Here is a 21,220-nt window from a genome sequence, read left to right on the forward strand (position 1 = left end):
ACGTTCCCGAGGGTCACCCTCTCCGCCGCAGCTGCTCTGCAGCCCCGGCCCTGTGAATACGTTCGGCCGGGCGCTCGACCTGCACCGCCACGCGTGGGGCCACCGCAGGCCAGCTGCCCTGCCCTGTTCGGCGTACATCTGCCGCCAACAGGACTATCCCCACGCCCCAAGCGGGCACGCCGTCGTCCCGCTTAGGCCATCGGCGATCGATTCCTCCCCCCCCCTGCCGAGCACCGGGTCGCGCCTCTCCGCCGACACCGGCCCCGGTCATACGCCACGCCCCCGAGCCACGCCACGCCCCCCGGGCTGCCGCCCTGTGCCCAGGGCGGTCACTGGGCAGAGAGGAGAGAATTTCCGCCATTCTTTCGTGGCCCTAGAACAAGACGGTTGAGTGGTGTAATGGTTATCACGGCAGACTCTGAATCTGTCAATCCGAGTTCGATTCTCGGCTCGACCTTCTCTTTTAAATATTTTGCATCACCCCCTGACCTTCCTCCCCCGTGCCCCTATCTCTTTTATTTCTCTCTCCCTCTTTCTCCGTGTTTCTCTGTCCCTTGTCCCCCTCCCCCGCCCCAACCCGGACCACATCACACCTGCATCAACACAACCCACAGGCAGTCAATCAAAAGCTGTATTGGCAGATCGCGCGGACACTCGCCTCCTCAGGCCGCCACATGCTTCGGCGGGGCGGCGATGCAGTCCAGCATGCGCACGGCCCCCAGCGAATCCGAGGCGGTCAGGTTCAGCAGCACCGACCCCGGGGCCGGCAGCAGGGCGGCATCGCCAGCTTCCGCCGCCGCCGCCGCCGCCGCCGCGCCGAGGTTCGAGCTCAGCAGGGTCACCTGGTCCACCGACAGGTGGACCACCGGGGCCAGGCGCGAGCTGGCAAACATGCCCACCGGCTCCAGCCGCGGCATCAGGCCCAGGGGATCGTCGGTGGCCGCCGCCGCCGCCGCCGCGTGCAGCGGATCAACCACCCGCGACACCCGCACAAACCCATCGGACCCGGCGGTCACCAGCAGGGCCGACCCCAGCACCGGCGGCAGGAACCCCCGCGGGATGTTGGCTTCGCTCAGCCGGCCCAGGTACAGCGAGTGCTGGCTGTTGGTGCTGCTCGCGGGGGACGGCACGCCCCCCACCGAGGGGGGACCCGCCGCCGCCGCCGCCGCCGGCAGCTGGGTGTAGTGCTCGGACAGCGACACCCCGCCCAGGAAGACGGCCTTCTCCCAGCACCGGCGCCCGGCCTCGCGCGACAGGTCCCGATGCTCGTCCGCCGACCAGGTGCCATTGCCACCGTCGGCCGCGGCGGTCTCGGCCAGGAAGGCCACCACCCCGGCCGCCGGCTCCAACGGCGGGGCCAGCTGCCCGGCGATGCGGGCCACCGCCGACGAGGCCGCCGCGCTGGAGGCCGCCGCGCCCGGGCCGAGCGGCGTGTCGGCCACCGACCCGGGCACCACGCGCCCGGCCGCCAGCAGCGCCTCCGGCCGAATGACAGCCACCCCTTGGACCAGGGCCGCGCCATCGTGCGGCCGCCACACGGCCGCCAGCTGGTACACCGGGCGACCGGGGGTCAGCCGCCCGGTCAGCTGCTCATGCAGCCGGCCACCCAGCCCAGGGCCCAGCAGCAGCGGCGGCAGCCGGGCCGACGGCCGCAAAAGGGCCACCCGCCCGGCCGCCGTGCCGAGCACCACACTCGGCGGCATCAGCGCCGACACCGAGTCCGGCCGGTGGTCCCCCAGCGTCAGGGCCACCGAGTGCACCTGCGCCGAGAACCCATACCGGCGGACATCCCCCGGCACCAGGCACCGGTCCAGCAGGGCCACCTCCTGCACCCAGAGCCCGAAGTGCTTGTCGGCCGCCTCGGCCGCCGGGGCCCAGGCGCCCGGCACCTCGGCCGCCGGCCGCATCGCAAACAGCACCGCCGACCCCGAGGAAAAGACCACCGCCGCATAGACAAGGCCCACCCCGCCGGCATGGGCCAGCAGGGCCGCCGCGCGGACCGGCCGCTGGCCATACCGCGTGCTGGCCGGCAGGGCGGCCCCCAGCGAGCCGCCCGGCGGCCCATCGGCCGACCCGCCATCGCCCAGCGGCCGGCTCGACTGCAGCCACAGCCGGTGCTGGTTGGCCCGCTCGATGGCCCGCGTCTCGCGCGATCCCAGCACATCCAGGGCCCGGGTGTGCGTCGAGTCCAGGTACACCAGGTGCAGGCGGCTGCCCGAGCAGGCCAGCGCCACCGGCAGGCCGCCGCCCATGGCCACCGGCAGGTCCACCGGGCACAGGGCCGTCACCATGGCATCGCCATGCTCCAGCATCTGCAGCAGGACCCACCGCGGCCCGTCGCCGGTGCCCGGGTCCGACTCCTCGGTCTCCAGGTCCCCGGGCGACCCGTGCACCAGGGCCCACAGGGCCAGGTGACGGCTCGCGTGCGAGGTCAACACCAGGCTGTACGACGGCTGGCAGGCGGGGCACCCGGCCGAGGCGAAGGACTGCCCCGGCAGGGCGACCATCGCCTGCACCGGGCCCAGGCCGCCCTCCGGCGCCGGCGCGGTCACCGCCCCCGACAGGGCCGGCAACAGCTCCTCGCCGGCCAGCGCCCGGAACGAGAAGAGCTTGGCCGTGTCCAGGTCCGCTGGCTGGCCAACCCGCCGGAGGCGCCGGGCCAGCACGGCCCCGGTCCCGGCATCGCGCACCGTCCACCGGACCACCCCGCCCAGGCACCGGTCCACCGGCAGGTAGGGATCCGCGAAGGCCGACACCGTGGCATGCTCCTCCACCAGGAACCCGCCAGCTGGCAGGTGGTGATACGGGCTCGCCTGCCAGCAGCCCGACTGCCGGCAGGCCATGACAGGCATCGCACGCGCCCGGTGCGCCACCGTGGCCGAGCACAGCACCGAGTGGCCAAGGGCCGCGCTCGACCCGGGCAGCGACTTCGGGCTGGCCCCGGCCCGGGGGGCCTCGGCCGATGGCCCGAGAAGGGCCGCCGTCTCGACCGGCGGCAGGCCGCCCGCCGCCGCGGCCGCCGCCGTGGCCGGGCCATTCGGCACCGGGCCCCAAAACACCGACCGCCCATCGACGCCCGTGGTCAGGAAGGCCCCCAGGGCCCCGGTCGGCGAGTGGATCGCCACAATCGGCCCCGTGTGCAGCCGGGCCTTCAGCGGCACGGCCGACGACGACGATCCGCCCGCCTGGCGCGCCACCGCCGCCTGCGCCATTTCCAACGACGGCATGGCAAATGGCCGCCACACCCGCAGGGCGCCATCGCCCTCGGTCCCGACGAACACCAGGCCCCCGGGCATGAGGCTGCCCTCGGCGGTGCCCAGCGCATCGGCCAGGGCACACACGCGCCCGGCCGCCGCCCCGCCCGGCGCCGGCAGCATCGTCAGCGGCGACAGCTCCGACGACAGGACCTGCACCGCCGACCCGTGGGCCACCAGCCGGTGGCCCACGGCCAGATGCAGCACCGGCGCATCGCCATCGCTACGCGACGCCAGGCACTGGCCCAGCGGCCCGGCACCGGCGGCTGTGCCGCCGGACCGGCCGCCACCGGCGCCGGCCGTCCCCATGCCGACCGGCAGATGCGCCTCGGCCAGGGCACCCAGCGACAGGGTTCGCTCATGCGACCCGTCGTACAGGCTCCCGGCCATGTCCACCGTGACCAGGGCCGCGTCGGCCGGGCGCCCGGGCCGGGCGCCCGGCCCGGCCGCCAGCAGGGCCACCCCGGCCAGCGACGAATCCGACACCGGCACATGCCGGACCCAGGAGGCGAAATTGTGCCGCGTCGCCTTCAGGCCCCGGTCCACCGGCAGCAGGGTGCACACCCCGCCGGTGGTCCCCAGCGCCAGGACCCGCCGCACCGGGCACAGGGCCACCGCCATGTAGCGCCCATGCTCCGGCACGAAGTCCACCTGGAGCTCCGGCCCGGCCGGCGCCACCGGGCTGTAAAAGTGCAACTGGTCAATGCACTTGCAGGAGCGCGACACCGCCGGCCGCGGCGCATGGCCAAACACCGCGGCCGACCCATCGCTCAGGACCAGCGCCAGCACCGGGACATTCGGGTCCCCCACGGCCGAGGCCATGGTGCCGGCCCCGGCCGAGGCCACCACCTCCAGCCCGGTCTCGATGAAGGCCGAGGCCACGGCCTCCCGGCTGGCATGCGTCTTGCCGGGGATGCTGACAAAGCGCCGAACCGCGCAGAACCCCAGCCCCTGGCCCGAGTCCACGGCCCACACCTCCAGCAGGCCATTGGCCAGGACCGCCAGGAAGAAGTGCAGCGTCGGCACCGGCTCCGGGTCCTTGGCCCGGCGCGCGTTGGGCTGCATCAGCTGCCCGGCGGCCCCGGGCGTCAGCGCATGCAGCCCGACCACGGCCCCGCGCAGGGGCGCCACCGACCCGCCGGTCATCGGGTCCGTCACGCCGGACGCCGCGCTGGCCGCGTCACGCGGCGCCTGCCCCGGCTCCAGCTCATTGGCCGCCATCTGGTTCATGAAGATGTTGGCCGTTTCCCCGAGCGGGCTCTCATGGCTCAGGCGACTGCTGTGCCAGCCGCCCTCCTCGGTGGCCCGGACAAGGTAGAGCGTCCCGGCCCGGGTGCCGGCCACCAGCACCGGCCTCGAGGAGGAGGAGGAGGAGGAGGAGGAGGAGGAGAAGCCGCCACTGTCGCCGGGCTGCTCGACATCCAGTCGCAAGAGCACCGTCGCCGGGGACTTGAGCGACGTGGCGAACTCCACCGTGCCCAGGGGCCCGGGGATCGGCAACGACGGCGCCGCAAAGTCCCGGAAGACCCCGGGATCCGTGCTGCCGCCAGACACGCCGCCCGGCATCACGGCCCCGCCGCCGCGGCTGTACACCATCCGGCCGGACCCGAGGGATGCCCGCCGGCCGCCGGTCGGCGCCGGCGCACCCCGCAGCGACACCCCGGCCATGGTGCTCAGCCCGGGCACGCGGAGAAGCGACCCGTCACGCAGGGCAAAGGCCAGGCTGCCCCAGGCGCAGAACCGCGCCCCGGCAATCGGGCTCAGCGGCACGGTCGAGCTGAAGCACAAGGCCCGGTACACGGTCTTCTCGAAGTCCCGCGACAGGAACGACCAGCGAGGGGCCCCGGGCAGCCGGGAAAACAGCGACACGCTGCCATCCGCATGCACCGCCAGGAAGTACAACTCCGACGGGTGCAGGGCCACCGAGAGGACCGCCTTGCGGAAGCTCACGGACCAGGTGGAAGTCTGCGCACGGGTGTCGGGCCAGCACAGGCACGATGGGGGAAGTGGTCAGCAGGGAGCGATCGAACAAGCGAGCTGAGCAGAGAGGGCGAGCTGAGCAGACAAAGCGAGCTGAGCAGACAAAGCGAGCTGAGCAGACAAAGCGAGCTGAGCAGAGAAGGCGAGCCAAGCAGGAAGCGAAGGCAGCAAAAAGGGCGTACCATCGTGCGCAGGTCCAGGAAGTGCAGCGAGCCCCAGGTGCCGACCAGGGCCCCGGGCGACCGCCGCAGCGGGACCATGCAGCTCACCGGCGGCGGGAGGTTGTTGTCGGCCACCTGGAGCAGCGACCGTGGCGGCGGCCCGGAGGGGGTCCACACCGTGGCGGCGGCCGCGGCCGTCGGGGCGTCGTCCCCGCCGCCGGCCGCCGCCCCGGCGTCATCATCATCGCCGCGCGCCCCGTCGGCCCGGCCCCCAAGCAGCGACCGCGACAAATGCTGCAAGGCCCCGGCACACAGGTCCGCCAGGGGCCAATGGAACAGCCGCCCATCGAGGCCGGCCGTCAGGAGCCCCGCACCGGGCCCATCCCCAGTCGGGCCATCCGCATGCAGCAGCAGCCCGCTGACCGCCAGCGAGTGGGCCTGGAAGGCGCTCAGCAGCCGGCAGTCGAAGGTGTTGCTCGGGCTGCCGGCCGAGTGGGCCCCGGACAGGGAGCCGCCGGGCCCGGACCCGCGTCGGAGAACACCGCCCCGGTGCAGGGCCTCCCCGCCGCCCCGGGGCCCGGACAGCACGTGCTCCGGCACCGGCGCATACACCAGCGACACCGAGCCGTCCTTGGTGCCGACGGCCAGGACGACACCCTCAAAGTGCCGGCCCATGGCCGCCTGCATGGCCGACGAGGTCAGCGATGCCAGGGACCCGAGCTTGGAGGCGCCGCCGGCCGCCGCCGCCGCCGCCATCGACGAGTTGGCCAGGCTGGAGGCCACCACCAGCGACCGGAAGGCCCCCAGCGGCAGGACGCACACCGCCGAGGGGGCCAGCGTGCCGGACCCCATCAGCCGGAAGCGCGACAGCGTCAGCCCGGTCTCCAGGCAGAGGATCTCGATGGAGAGCTGCGCCCGGCGGTGGCCATCGCGCGAGGTGGGGAGCAGTCAGTACAACAAGGCCAGGGAAAAAAAAAAAAGAAGGACATCCCACACACACACGCAGGCGCCCGGACCCGGCGCCAGGCACGTACATCGCTGTAGCAGAGGATGCTGATGCGCGCGGCGCCCGGGGCCGCGCTCGCGGCCAGCAGCTGCGCCGCCGCCGACGAGGGAGCCCCCGCATCATGCCCCGGCGCCGAGGCGAGCGCCACCGGGAACTGCGGATCCCCGGTGGCCGGCGGCCAGACCGCCGAGCACGTCACCGACGCCGGGCTCGAGGACAGAACCAGCGGCCGGCCGCCGCGGGCCGCCGCCGGGGCCGCCCGGTCGGCCTCCGCCAGGGCGCGCGGCGCGAACCACGCCCGGCCAGCGCGCAGCCGGCCAATCAGCCGGCCAAAGCCCGCGGACCAGGCCGACCGCGGCAAATTCGACAGACACAGCTGGAACACCAGCCCCGGTTCGGCCAGCAGAGCCGGCACAAAGGGCCGCACCACCGCCCCATACAGCACCGGCAGCCGGGCCGCATAGGAAGTCGGCTGCCCGGGCCCGAGCCCGGCCTCCACCCGCCGGACCCCGGCCGCATACTGCACCAGCAGGAAGGGCAGCAGCCGGGCCACGGTGGCACATGCAAAGAACCCGGCATCCCCGAGCAGGCGCCAGGCCCCGGCATGGGCCCCGGCCGCGGTCAGATGCGGCAGCGCCAGGCGCAAGGCCCGCGCATCCAGCGCCGCCCCCGGCACATCGAAGGCATCCACCGTGGCCAAGGCCCGCCGGAGGAAGTGCCCGCCCAGCAGCCGGTGGGCCGCGCGGCGCTGGCGCTCCCGCGGCATGTACCGCTGCGCCAGCACATGCACCACGGTGACCGGCGCGAAGGACAGCTGGAACAGCGGGTCCGGCCCATCGACCACCCGCACAAACAGCCCGCGCAGGGTCGACGACAGCATCGACCACACGGCGTACGGCAGCCGGCCGGTGGCGCTGGCGCCGCCGACGCCGCCGACGCCGACGCCGGCACCCGCCGGCACCGGCAGCAGCAGCGCCCCCGCGCGCTGGCACAGCCCCGGGAAGGCCCCGCCCAGCAGGGCCAGCATCTCCGACTCGTACACCCCCCCGGGGGACACGCACAGCAGGCTGATCGCCAGCCCGAGCAGCTGCTCGCCCAGCGACCCGGCGGCCGCCCCGTCCGAGGGCCCGGCCAGCCCGGCCAGCGAGTCGCGCATGCTGGCCTCGGCCCGGCGCAGGGCCCAATCCACCAGCTGCCACAGGCCGGCCTCCGGCATGGACCGGACCACGGCCGTCAGGCGCCCGGGCAGGTCCGCCTGGGCGATGCCCGCCCGCCGGGCCGCCACCAGGGCACCCGGCCCGGCCCCGCCGGCCGCATCCAAAAACGAGAAGGACCCCCGCTGGAGGAGCTCATCGCACGCCAGCGCCAGGAACAGCGGCGACCCGGCACCGGGCTTGGCCACCAGCAGGTCCAGGTCCGACGGCTCGGCCCCGGCATCGCCCGGCCCCAGGCGCTTGTAGAAGCGCCCCAAGCGCCGGGCCACGAAGTCCGCCCGCTCGGCCGGCGCCAGCTCCCCGACGAAGAGCACCGCCCCGGCCAGCAGGACACTGGTCAGGTCGGTGGCCCGCTGCAGCTCGCCGATCATCTGGCTCACCTGCGACGCGGACATCGAGGCGCTGGGGTTGCCGCCGGCAGGCCCGGCCGAGGCCGCGCCCCCGGCCCCGCCGAGGACCAGCGACCGGCTGGTCTCCAAGTGCCGCTGCGAGAAGACCGGATGCCAGTGGGAAATGGACGCCAGCGCCCGGCCGAGCGGCGGACCCGTCGGGCTTTGCCCCGGTCCGGCCCCCGGGCCCGGGCCCTGCGCATGGAAGGCGAAGGCCGCCTGCCCGGCGCCGGCCATGCGCCCGCGATCGGCCACCGCACCGAGCCCGGTCACGATCGCGGCCGCCGGCGCGCCGCCCACAATGGACGGGCTCAGCACCGGGCCCGGCGCCGTGCAGGTGATCACCACCCGCACGCGATCCGTATTCAGGGCCACCACCCACCGGAGCCAATCGGTGGACAGCCCGCCGGACGGCGGCGGCGGCGGCGACGACGCCGAGGCCGAGGGCCCCGCATCGCCCTCGCCCTCGCCCGGCGCCGCGACCTCCGGCACATCGAACACATGGTCCAGGCCGTCCAGCACCAGGACCAGCCGCCGGGACTGGGCCACGGTCTCCACCTGCCGCGACACCAGGTGCACGCTCTCCCCGAGGGTGCTATAGGTGTCGGTGAGGGCCACCTGCCGGAGGTCCTCCGCGTGCAGGAACTGCGGGAAGGCCCGGACCAGCGATTGCGACAGGCGCCGGAGGATCAGATGCGGCTCGGCCGCCTGCAGGGAGGCCCCGCAAAAGTGCGTCCACACGAAGGGCCGGTCCGCGGCGTCGGCCGGCCCATGCTCCGGGCCCCCGGTCGAGGGGTCCTCATCCGCCAGCAGCAGCGACCCCTCCCGGTGCCCGGCCAGCAGCAAGTGCGACAGGAGGGCCGTCTTGCCACTGCCCGAGGGCCCGGTCAGCAGGAGGGGATTCATCGGCGGCATCAGCGGCGCGCCAGCCACCGCAGGGCCGGATGCCACCGGCTGCGACTGCTCGGCCGCCGAATGGAAGTGCACAAAGGCCCCCAGCCGGGCATGCGCATCCGGCCGGCTGACAAACAGCCCGCCCTCGGCCAGGGCATTCAGCGACAGGAGCCCCCGGTGAAGGGCCCCCTCGGAGGCGGCGGCCTCCATGGCGCCCCCCCCGGCCAGCGCGTCCACCGCCTGCAGCAGCGGCAGCTCCTCGGCCGGGGCCGCGTCAAAGTGCCCGGCCAGGGCCGGGTCCGTGCGCAGGAGCTCCCACAGCCGGTCGACCAGCGCCCGGCGGAAGTGCCCGAACAGCGCCGCCGCCGAGGCCGCCATCTGCCCGGTCTTGGCCGAGTAGGCCCACACATCGGAGAAGTTGTACTCGAAGGCGGTCACGCGGTCCGGGGCCGCGGCCGCGGCCTGCGCCACCGCCGAGCGCAAGTGCGCCACGCGGCTGGCCGCGTCGAACCCGCCGCCGCCGGCCGCCGCGGTCGTGGCAATCGCCGCCGCCGCCGCCGCCGCCACCTCGCTCATGGAGCAGGCCCCCGGCTGGAAGGCCCCGCGCACGGCCGCCGGCAGCTGGTCCAGCACCGGCTGCGGCACGGCCGACCGCAGGGCAAACACCGCGCGCGCCGGCTCCGGCACCCCGCCCAGCCGCAAGCCCACCGCATACTCGCACTCCAATTCCGTCACCGACATCAGCTCCGCCGCGGCCGGGTCATTGCCACGCAGCCAGCCGGCCAGCCGGGCCATGGCCGCCGGGTCGACGCTCGGGTCGAACCCGGCCGCCAGCTCCTCCGCGCACCGGGCCACCGCCCGGCCCCCGGGGATGTGCCCCAGCCGGTCGCCCAGCACACCGACAAAGTACGGCCGGCAGGCGTCCACCGTGGCCAGGCAGGTGGCCGTGGCCGCGGCCGACTGCAACACCGGCGGCACGCCCCACCGCAGGTCCACATCCACCAGCTCGATCCGGTGCCGGCGCAGGCGCTCCCGCAGCTCCGGCATCACGGCCCGCGAGATGATCTCCCGCTCGACGGCCATGTCCGCGAAGGTGGACGACACGAAGATGCGAACCGTGCGCCAGGCCGGCCCGGCCCCGGACACCATGCCCGAGCCGCTCGGGCCCGGGATGGTGCGCCGATCGAAGGACAGGGCACTGGTGTCGGCCTCGACCAGCGGGTCCTCCCGTTCCGACTCGGCGATCGGGATGACCTGCGCATGGCCCGGGCCGGGGTCGGCCGCCGGCGAGCCCGGCTGCCCGCGGCCCGGGCCCGGAGCCACCAGGCGCAGCTTGTGCCTCGGCCGGCCATCGGCCGCCAGTGGCTGCAGCCCGCGCTTGCGCTCCGGGTCCACCGACATCCGGCCCAGGGCATAGGCCGCGCTGTTCACCTGGCGCGAGGTGACCACCTCCGCGCGGGCCCCATACCGCGGGCCGCCGGTCGCCAGGGCCGAGCGCAGGGCCGGCCCCCAACGGGAGCGCCCGGCCCCCGGGCCCCGGCGCCCGGGACCACGCACACGCCGCAGCCCGCGAATCGTGTCGATGTTGTCCACCAGGGCCAGCTGCAGCTCGGACTCCGTGTGCCCGGCGATGTGCCGCAAAATTTGCGCACTCGCCCCCGACAGGTAGATGTCATCCGGGTGGGTGACCGTCACCGGCAGGGACGGCCGGCCGCCGGGGCCGGCCAGCGCCCCGAGCATGCGCAGGGCACTGCTTTCGGCCGGGCCGCCATCCGGCCCGGCCGGCGCCGGCGCCGCCAGCCCCCGCGACGTGATCGAAATGTAGGACATGACCAGGCGCTCGCGCGACCCGGCCTCCTGCACCATCCGCCGGTAGTCCGCGGCAAAGGCATGCAGCGAGGCGATCAGGTCCAAGTTCCCCAGCGTCAAGTCCATGTAAATGACATGCGACAGGGCCCGCCGGTGGGTGATGTACGGCTGCAGGATGCCCGGCAGCGAGTCGGCCCCGGCGGCCCGGTCCCGGTAGCACCGGGCCACCTGCTCGCACAGGGCCCCAAAGTGGTCCAGGAAGGAGGCCCCCCGCGCGGCCGGGCCCATGACCACCGGCTGGTAGGTGCCCCCGGCCGCCGGGCCGCCCATCGGCAGGGCCAGCACCAGGTCCACCCCCTGCGAGGACAGCAGCAGCGTCGTGGCAAAGAGCATCAGCGAGCTGAGCCCCGGGTGCCGGAGCACCGCATGCTGGAACCCGCGCTCATGCTCCACGGCCTTGGTCAGCACGCGCTCCGGCAGCGACAGCGACAGGAACAGCAGCACATTCCCCGCCAGCGGGGGGATATTCAACCGCAGCGACAGGCTGATGGCACAGGACAGGCTGGCCAGGTACCGCTCGGCCAGGCGGGCGATGGCCTGCTCGGCGGGCTTCGGCTCGGCGGGCTTCGGCTCGGCGGCCCCGGCCCCGGCCCCGGCCCCGGCCTCCTCCCCCATGGCCAGGGCTTCCAGCTGCAGGTCGCGCAATTGGAAGTACGTGGTCAGGTAGTCCCAGGGCAGCAGGCGCCCGGACTGCACGGACATCGGCGAGGCAATGCGCTGCATCACCCGCTCGTGGATGTGCTGGCTGATGCCCGGCGGGGCGCCCGGGCGCCAGCCCGGCGGGTAGGTCTTCTGGATGATGGTCTTGAGGTTGCGCAGCAGCGCGGTGAACGGCAAGTTCCGCGTGATGATCAGCTCCCGCCAGGCGGCCGCATTGTTCCCCCGGCGGGAGAGCTGCGTCTGCCAGGTGACCGGCACCGGCAGGCGCATGCGCTGGCCCGCCTGCGCCGAGTCGAAGGTCCCCGGCAGCCGGGCCGCCACAAACTCCTGGAAGGTCCCCGGGTACCGGGCCCCCAGCAGGCTCATCACATGCAGCGGCGGGTCGGCGATGTGCAGCAGCTTGATGAGGAACTGCAGCGTGAAGCTGAAGGCCGCGCGGCCCGGGCGCGCCAGCACCCGCGCGTCCTCCTGGTCGTCGGTCTCGCCGGTCTCGGCCGTGGCCTCCAGCCGCGACCGGGCGCGCTTCATCAGCCGCCCGGACTCCGGCGCCCGGCGGTCGTACTTGGCCAATTGGTAGGCCGTGAACCGGGGGAAGGCCGCCACCAGGGCCCGGCGCAGGGCCATCGGCAGGGTCACGCGCGCCAGGTCCTCCATGGTGTGGAGTTCGTAGAACCGCAAGGCCCGGTACAGCTCGGCCACCTGCAGCCAATCCGTCGGCAGGAGGACCGTCGCAGGCAGGTACTTCAGCAGGTACGGGCAGCAGGCCGGGATGGAGGCCGCCACCGCCAGCAGGTAGTTGGCCGTGGACCGGACGAAGAGCTCCAGGCGCACGTACAGGGCCAGGCGCAGGACGAACTCCGGGTCGCCGGCCTCGGCCACGGTGCGTGCCAGGCGCAGGAGCTCGAGGCTAGCAGGTGTGTGTGGATGTGTGTGTGGATGTGTGTGTGTGTGTGTGTGTGTGTGTGGATGTGTGGGCATGTGGATGTGTGGGCATGTGTGGGCATGTATGCACATATGAACGCATACATATACGTATACATATATGCATGCATACATATTTGCATGTGGATGCAGCCACGCCACAGGCACAGCGAAGGGGGCCAGAGAGCAGACGAGCAACGCGAACACAGGTCAGACGGGTGGGAACCCACACTTCCACGGGAAACAGGCAGCCGGAAGCACGCACCGCGAGGAATCCGCCTTGCTGTAGTAGTTCGGGTTCATGAAGAGACTGCTCGAGGCCGACAGGATGAAGTCGTACTTGAGCTTGTCCATGGCCAGCGAGGAGGAGGACGGGGGAACCGCCCCGACGCCCGGGGCCGCCTTCGGCCCGACACCCCCGGCCCCGGAGAAGGGCGACGCGTCGCCGGCCGTCCGCAGGAGGGCCTGCTCGCCGGCCGAGAGCGGGCGCTCGGCAAACAGCCCGCCCACGGGCAGCAGCTCGGCCGGAGCAAAGCAGCCCTCACGGGTGACCGGCTCCTGGGCCTGCTCCAGCTGGAGCAGCAGATCGTCCCCGGCGTCCGGGGGCGAGGTGCGCTGCTGGCCAGGCTGCTGGTGCGCCAGCACCGGGGCACCGGCGGCGGGGCCCGACGCCGGCATGGTCGGGGTGACGCCCGGCCGCGCGGGCACACCCACGGTGGCCGCCGGCCGCGGGCTCAGCACGCTCGGCGATGCCGCCGCGCCACCGGGCCGGTCGCCGATGATCGACGATGACGACGACAGGACCGACGGGCTGGCCCGGCTGGAGGACAGCAGCGAGGACCCGGACAGCAGCGAAGACCCGGACAGCAGCGAAGACCCGGACAGCAGCGAGGACCCGGACAGCAGCGAGGACCCGGACAGCAGCGAAGAGCCGCCCGGCGCAGGGCCACCCTGAGTGGAGCCCGACAGCAGCGACGACGTCAGGGGGCTGACATTGGCCCCGGTCGACGACGGGCTCAGCAGCCGGTTGACCGTGGACGCGTGGCCGGTGGTCGACGACGACGACAGGAGCGAGCTCCGGCCGGCGGTCGGCTGCCGGGTGCCATGAGCCGAGGAGGAAGACGAGAAGGACATGCTTGTGGTTGCCAGCAAAGGGGAGACAGGCCAAACGGGAGGGCGAGTGTCTCGGCTCGGTGGTGCTGCTCTTGCTCTCGGAAGCTCACGCGATCGGGGGTGCACTTAGGGGGGGGCGGGAGGGGATGCGGCCCGGAAGGAGGGACAGCCCAAGCAGCGCTGACAAGGAGGGAGGGAGGGGAAGAGCGAGGCAAAGGCGGGGGTACACCCAGAGACAAGGGAAGAAGCAGGAAGGGAAGGAAGTAGGGTGGAGGGAAACTTGGCGGCCGCCTGCTCGGGCGTGGGCCCGGGCTCGTCCGGCAAAAAGGCCGCCACCGCCGAAGCGAACACCCCCGGGGCAGGGGCCTCGCCGGTCGGGCGCCGAAGACGGGGCCGGATCCCGCGGCCGGGGTGTCGCCCGCCGCCTCCCCGCTCGGGAGGGGCCCTGCCCGGGCGGCGGCCGGCGCGTGTCGATGGCCGCACCCACGCCCAATTCACACGGGCAGCCACACAGGCAGCCGGACGTGTGCAAACACACACACACACACACACTGGCAAACCTAAACACGGGCGGGCTGTGTACACGGGCGGGCTCTGTGCGCGGACACACACGCCCACAAGTACGCAAACACACAAGCACACACGCACACACGCACACACGCACACACGCACACACACACACACACACACACACACACACACACACACACAAGCACATCGCCAGCCCCAGAGCGCCGGAGGGAAATGACTCCCACACATCCCCTCATCTGACCGGACGGGGGAGGGGGCCCAGACGCCGAATCCCCGGGCCCACCCCCCAGCCGGCGCCCGTTGCGTCACCCTTGCATCGGATTTCCCCCGGGGCCGCGCAATAACACGCGCACCGTGGCGAAAGCGCCGGCCGCGCCACAGGGGGAAGGCGCACACCAGCCCGCCCTAGCCAGAGCAGGACGCCGGGGGCGGAGACAGGGCCCCCCCCCCCCCCCCCCCGACACTCATGAGCCGCCCCGACCCCCGCCGAAGGGTGGCGACCGTGTCCCCGCCCCCCGCGCCGGAGCCGGCGCACACCCCCGCACGGGCGCGCAGATGCGGGCCGATGCGTCGGCAGTTGGACGCCGCTCCACCTCGGGAAAACAGAGCACCAACGGGGGGGGGGAAGATGCTCCCGCACCCGGCACGCGCATGCTCCCCAATGGCGAGGTCCCTGCCCCTGTGCGTGGACCGACCGGAAGAGCCGCCTCGGCCAGCCACCAACATTAATATTGATGGGATCATAAAACAGCCACACACACACTCGCCGCCGAACCCGGCGTACATCGCCCCCTCCTCGTACCCCTGGCCCGGGAGGGAGCGCGCGCTCGCACCCCGATGTTCCCACCTTCCCGCTCGGGCGTGCCCCGGCCCCCCCCCCCCGCTGGGCCTGCCTGTCCGACGACGAACGCACCACCCCAGGGAGAAACGGCAAAAAAAAACAAATGTGTGACCACGATGCGGCTCGAACACACAACCTCCTGATCCGTAGTCAGGTGCTCTATCCAATTGAGCTACGCGGCCATTTCTGCAGGGGTACCCTGCTCGGGGGGCTTTTGTTGCGCGGATTTTCTCGCCCCCGAGCGACGAAAAAGAATGCTCCCGATCCGGGAATTGAACCCGGGCCTCCCGCGTGACAGGCGGGGATTCTCACCACTATACTAATCGGGACTCCGATGGATACCCACCCCACGGGTGTCCCTCTTGAATCGAGCGCCTTGCCCCGACGCCCCCCCCGAGCCGCCAATGTCCCCGCCACCGGCGCCCCCCAGCACGCTCTGCCCGCCGCGAGGGGGGTGCCAGCAGAGACGGCACCAGCGACCGCACACGGCCGTGCCGCGCAGAACGGGGCCCGGCCGGACAGCCGCCAGGAGGCCCAGGCCAGCAAAAGGGTCATCCCACGGGCCGGGCGGGGACACAGCGCCCCCCCTCCGGGGACCGCCTTCCCCGGCGAAGCGCCAGGCCGGTCTGCGCAGTGCACCGACAGCTGGCCCAGCCCCATGCCGAGCCGCGCGCGGGCAGCCGGGAAGCGGGATCCCAAAGACCCGCATTGAGGCGGAGGCGTTCCCGGTGGTGCCGCGAGGCAGCTTTGCTGTAACATACATCACATGATGTAGTTAAAGATTCGGGGGTATATAAGCTTCATCCTTCCAGTGTATTCCCCAGACTTTACGCCTCAGTCTGCGGATTCTTTCTTTTAATATACCAAATCCGCCTCTCTCAGCCCCAAGGTCTCTGAGATCACCCCCTCATCTTTCACTCGGCATAACCGGTTCATTTGCGATGCCGGTCACGCGGAATACACGGGCCCCATCGGCCCATGCCGGATCACGCGGCGACGAGAAGCGCCCGCTGGAAGAGTTGGCACCCAGGCTCTTAGCGAACTGCCCACGGTGCCCCGAGGAGCAATCCGGATTTCACTTTTTAAACATCCCCACCGTGTGAGAAACCTCCGCTGCTTGAACCATCGTCAAGCGGATTTCCGAATACAATACATACACCTTCGAATCGCAGCCTCCCGGGTTGATAGACTGGCTGAGAGAAGATCTTGGTTCATTATCCGCTGACTCCAATCCCCCCCCCCCCGCACGCACACCCACCCTCACCTCCGTCACCATGACGGCCCAGGGCGCCCCATCCGCTCAGATCCTGCACCCAGACCCACTCATCCCGCGCATGGCCGAGCGCTTCTCCCTGCTAGGCCAATGGCACGCATTCACCTCCTTCCGCCCAGGCAACAGAGCCCTGGCCTTGGCAATCACCCTGTTCCGGGACATGCTGGACTTCGCCATCTCAGGCCAGTTCCCCAGCCTGAGCGCCATCTCCCACTTCCACATGCTCGTCGGCACTCTGCAGGATTTCCCCCCCGCACACTTGATCTTCGTACTCCTTCTCAGCGAAAATGCCTCTCGCTTTCCCCCCTATGCAACAACCCCACTGGTTCGACTGCATCGCAACATCAGCGAACAACTCATCTCCAACCAGGCCCGCGACAGTCCTCTCCTCACGGGGCACTTTTTCACCCCGGACGAGCTCTCCCGGCAGACACACAGCGCAAACATCATCTACCCCTTCTATGACCCACAGGCGATCCAATACTCAGCCAACTCCAGCGTCATCTTGGCCCTGCGTCATGACGAGGCCTTCAGACGCGAAGTGGAGCGCACCGCCTCGCGAGCCGTGGAAGTCAACAGCATCATCGCGGCGGTTCCCGCGTCAAGGGGAGACTTCTTTGACAAGATCCCCATCTTCAGCACCGAACTCATCAACGGCCTTGCAGCGGCCCAGGCCCACACCCTGGACAAGGTCCTATCCGGCCTAAAAACCCAAATGGCCCACCTCTCGAAAGCCCACCGAGACACCCTCGAGCATGTCTACGCTCTTTACACCAATCCAGCGCCCCATCCTCCGCCATCCTCCTCAACACACTCCGCCGGCCTCATCGCGGCTCTCGCCGGCGTCGTTGCGCAAGATCGACTCAAGTCCCGGACCCAGTCGACAAGAACCACCACGGCTCCGGCCCCCATCCCCCACAGGCAAGATGCATCCTCCCCGGCGAATGGCAATATCACCACCGGCACAGCGCCCGCTCTCCAGCCGCCCGCCCCTGCCGAAGCCCACCAACCGGCCCCCCCCGCCCGATCATCGGCCCCGATCACCCTGGGCCCTCCTTCTCGCCCTCCCACATCCACCCAAGCCCCGACGTCGGGCCCGTTCATCGTGCAAAGCCCGCCCGCCCCACCCCCTCCCTTCCCACCCCCCTTCCAATATCCCCCCCACCCCCCCACCACCTCTTCCCACCTACAGCACCCCCCCCACTGGATTTTCTCCCCTCCCCCAACCCCCCACGACCACCAGCAACAAGATCCTCAGTCCAGCCATCCCAGCTACTACGCACAGTATTCTCCATCAATCTTCCAAGGCTCCTTCCACCGACCCCACTGGAGCCCGGAACTCCACCGGCACAACATGGACACCCTCAGGCGATGCTGGACGCCCAAGTGGGCCGAAGGGGTCCTTCCCGTCATACCATTCAAACTGGACGAAGAGCATCTGTCGAGGATCTTCGCCAACGGCTTCCCCCCGTCCTCCGGGCGCCCGGGCGCCACCCCCTCGATCTGCATCGGGGAGCCTCGCCTCGGGCAGCACTACAAGTCGATCGCTCTGGCCGTTCGCATTCGGGCGGCCATAGTCGTGTTCATGAGCACACCGATGTCGCTTAGCGCCTTCGAAGAGCTCTCCGGGCTCAAGTGGATCCAGTCACTGGTCCCCCCGATGGATCCCGTCGGTCTCATCCCCCTCCTTTGTCCCCCCGACACCGACACTCTCTGGGCCTACATCGAATTCCTCCGCAGAGTCTGGATCACCCGGGAGGACATGCTGTTCTCCCTCCGGATCAGGGCCCTTGCCCTGACTCTCACCGAACTGGGGATTGCCCCTGACCCCGCTGAATTCTGGGCTGCCATGTCGCCCCACTGCCCGGCTCATCAACAACCCAGCCTCCGCGCATTGCGCTCCTCCCACTTCACCTCCATCTTCGGCCCCGGCTTCATTCCTCCGCTTTCAGCTCCGAGCAACACCACGGATGTCACGGTCACCATACATCGCAGCGCCCAAATCGTCAGCTGGGACGGCATGACAGCCTTCGCGGGCTCCCACCACCCCATCCGTCCTCCCCCGCTTGCTGACGGCCACGCCTCGCCGGAAGGCAACATCCACGCCCCCCCTCCGACCTCCCCCCTCTTTGGCAATGCCCCCAGGGCCCGGGGACGGCCATCCCCTCCGGATCGCCCGCGCCCCGGTCCCTTCTCGCTTCCGCCCAAGGACGAGGCCCCCTTCCGCCGCGCCTGCTCCGAGGCCGATGCCGAGCGAAACACCACCCTGGCATCGGGCCTTGGCTTCAGCATCCTCTCGGACAAAGACCTCACTGACCGCATCAAGGCCTGGCAAAACGAGGAGCCCCTTGCCCTTGCCGAGGGATTCAGCCGCTCGAAAGAGGGCCTGCTCCTGCGAGACAACCGAATCTGGATCCCCCAGGCTCATGTCCAGGCCCTCGCCCTTCTGCTACACGAACTGCCGGAGATCAATCACACCGGCTCGGCCTCGCTGACCGCCATCCTCATGCGTGGTTTCTCCGGCACGGGATTCGACAAGGCAGCCCGAAATGCCACCCAGCGCTGTCTCCTATGCCATCGCTTCAAGCCCAAGAGCTCCTCATTAGCCCCCGCCCCCTCCGGGCCAGCCGCCATCCCAACGAGGCCCTTTGAAGCATTGGCCGTCGACTTCTGCTCCATCCGACTGCCCCACCATCCCACCAAATACAAGGTGCTGGTAATGGTGGACACCTTCTCCAGGTACATGATGGCCCACGTGGTGCCCGCCTCGACGACGGGAGCCATGGCCCTGTGTGCCTTCTTCCACTCCTTGCCTCCCGGTCACCCTCCCATCGCCACGGTCAACGCCGCCGACGAAAGCCCCTTCAACTGCGCCCGCTGGAAGGACGAGCTCATCAGCCGCAAGATCAGCCCCACCTACTCCGGCCCCCCTCATGACCACTCCAACGGCGCCGCAAAGCGCGCCGTAAGATCCCTCAAGCAGAGACTGGCCATTCTCAGCAACTCTCGCAAAGACCTCACCACCCTCAACAGCCTCCTCGAAGAGGCAACCTCCTCGCACAATGCATGCCCCAATTCACTGGGCTTCTCCCCGAGAGAGCTGGTGTTCGGCTCGCATGCGGTCGCCTCCCTCAGCGCCATCCCCTCGATCCTTGGGCCCCACATTCCCCACGAGGAAGCCATCAAAACCGCCTACGACCGCTTGGTCAGCGAGCGGACGGCTCGCCGCCCATCCTCACTCGCAACCCCTGCGCCACAATCACCCATCAAACCCGGCGACTATGTCCTGGTATCTCTCTTCCCGCGGCACTCGCCCAAGGCCCAACCGCTCGGCCTGGGCCCGAGATTTTCCCCTCCCACACTCGTCGAGAGCGTGGGCGCCAGCACCGTGAAACTGGCTGCCCCGGTCGAAGGTCGCAAGTCGCTCCACATTCCCCTTTCCGACATCAAACTCTACTCTCCACCCGCCGCTACCTCGTACTCTTCCCCCCCATCCGCGGCGCGCCCGGATGCCACTTCTCCATCGGCACCCTCGAATCCGCCGGATCCGTTCCCCGCCTGGGGAGTGTAACGTGGCATCATGTGCTCTGACGGGGCTGCCCACGGTGCCCCCGAGGGGCATTCCGAATCCCACACTATTTAAGCATCCGCCGTGAGCCGAGAAGCCCGCTGCTCGAACCATCCTCCAGCGGCTTTCCGAATACAATACCCACACCTTCACCCTTGGCTCGGCATTCCCGGTTGGTACCGGTTGAGAGGGGCTCTCGGTTGACCCATCCCCCGGGTCGCGCGGTAACGGGAGGCGCGCCCGCGGGAGGCGTTTCCCCACTGACACCCGCACGGTATCTCGGCGGGGCCGTGCGGGCGGGGCTGCCCCGCAGACGGCGCCGGCCTCTGGGCCCACGCAGATCCACGATATGAGCACAGGCACCAGCAGCGGCCTGTGGGAACCACCCGGGCACAGGCCAGCTCCGGGCATGTGGGGCGGCCGCGCCTCGCAGGCAGCGCCCCCCGACCGAGCCGCCAGCATGCCGCTCGCGCGCCCTCGTCCCGCGGATATCCCGGCAGCAGGCTCTCCGCCTTCGGCCGTTTTCTCGACGGTCGCCGCTGCGACACCTCCACGCGGTCCACCGGGGAGGGGGGGGGGTGGGTCCCGGGTCGCGGGGATCCGCCCACGAGGACCGATCAGAGTCCTCCCCTAACGGGAGCATGGCCAGTCACCGCCGTCGCGGCTTGCGCAGCGCCCCCTTGGCCCCGGCATTGGGGCCTGCCCGGCACCGCGGCACTTTTGCGCCCCTTCCCCAGGGGCCGCGCGATCCGCTGGCTCGGCCGCGCCCCGGTGTCGCATGGGCCGGGACCGGATCTGGATGCGGCCCGAGCTGCCGACCGAGCCGGCTGGCCGTGAGCGGGCGACCCGGGCACCGGGCAAAGGGGCACCGTGCGGTGGGCCCGCCGTGCGGCCATGTCGGCCGGCCAGGCGGGGCCGGGGGGCGTGCCCACCGATGTGCCTGAATTTGTGAGGCAGGCAGGGGATGCCCGACGTCGGTGCGGTGCATGCGCGCCAAACCCGTGGCTCCTGCGCCGTGGATGCCGCCACGCGTTCCGTGCGGCAGCAGCACATTTATTCCAATTGTCCCAGGGTGCACCCATCGTCTGGTTGGATGGCCGAGTGGTTAAGGCGCTAGTTTCAGGTACTAGTGGGAAACCTCGTGGGTTCGAGTCCCACTCCAATCAAAACATTATTTTTTGGCCCCAGGGCGCACGGACCGCAGCCCGGGGTCGGGCCAGGGAGATGGATCCACGACTCGAGCCTGGGGGGGAGGGGGGGCGCATGTCCCGCCAGCGGGTCCCGGCGCCGCCCCCCCGAGCGGCCGATAAATCCCCCTTGGTCGGAGTGCCCCGACGGCTGGTTGGGCCACCCCGCCTGTCCGCCGGGTGCTGCGTCTCACGCTCGCGCCCGCCGTCGCGGGGAAACCCTGGCGCGCTCGCGAACCCTTAACCGACTCCGCGGTCTATGGAATCCCCTGGGAGTCTTCCGAATGTCATTTCAGGGGAGATAGTTCAGAGTCGTTAACCGATTCCCTGGGTCCAACACCTGGCCAAGCCCCGTCAGT

The 21,220-nt window shown here is 71.1% G+C and overlaps 2 protein-coding genes and 4 non-coding genes across 6 annotated transcripts; 3 read left to right on the top strand and 3 right to left on the bottom strand.

The window, feature by feature from the left end:
- The first annotated feature begins 385 nt into the window (after positions 1-385).
- On the top strand, positions 386-457 carry H696_05315. Its single transcript has one exon. It is a non-coding gene; the product is annotated as a tRNA-Gln (tRNA).
- Positions 458-662: 205 nt separating this feature from the next.
- H696_05316 (hypothetical protein) lies at positions 663-13,482 on the bottom strand (the record flags this gene model as incomplete). The annotated part of the gene is made up of 4 exons (XM_009499173.1): positions 663-5,219; positions 5,417-6,304; positions 6,430-12,334; positions 12,614-13,482. 4 exons carry the CDS (start codon positions 13,480-13,482, stop codon positions 663-665), a joined length of 12,219 nt encoding a protein of 4,072 aa, XP_009497448.1.
- Positions 13,483-14,941: 1,459 nt separating this feature from the next.
- H696_05317 lies at positions 14,942-15,015 on the bottom strand. The gene has a single exon. It is a non-coding gene; the product is annotated as a tRNA-Arg (tRNA).
- A 75-nt stretch (positions 15,016-15,090) lies between these two features.
- On the bottom strand, positions 15,091-15,162 carry H696_05318. Its single transcript has one exon. It is a non-coding gene; the product is annotated as a tRNA-Asp (tRNA).
- Positions 15,163-16,107: 945 nt separating this feature from the next.
- On the top strand, positions 16,108-19,677 carry H696_05319 (hypothetical protein; the record flags this gene model as incomplete). The annotated part of the gene is made up of 1 exon (XM_009499174.1): positions 16,108-19,677. One exon carries the CDS (start codon positions 16,108-16,110, stop codon positions 19,675-19,677), a length of 3,570 nt encoding a protein of 1,189 aa, XP_009497449.1.
- Positions 19,678-20,761: 1,084 nt separating this feature from the next.
- H696_05320 lies at positions 20,762-20,840 on the top strand. The gene has a single exon. It is a non-coding gene; the product is annotated as a tRNA-Leu (tRNA).
- Positions 20,841-21,220: the final 380 nt, after the last annotated feature.

This window comes from Fonticula alba (assembly GCF_000388065.1).
Source record: "Fonticula alba strain ATCC 38817 unplaced genomic scaffold supercont2.10, whole genome shotgun sequence".
NCBI classification, from domain to species: Eukaryota; order Rotosphaerida; family Fonticulaceae; genus Fonticula; species Fonticula alba.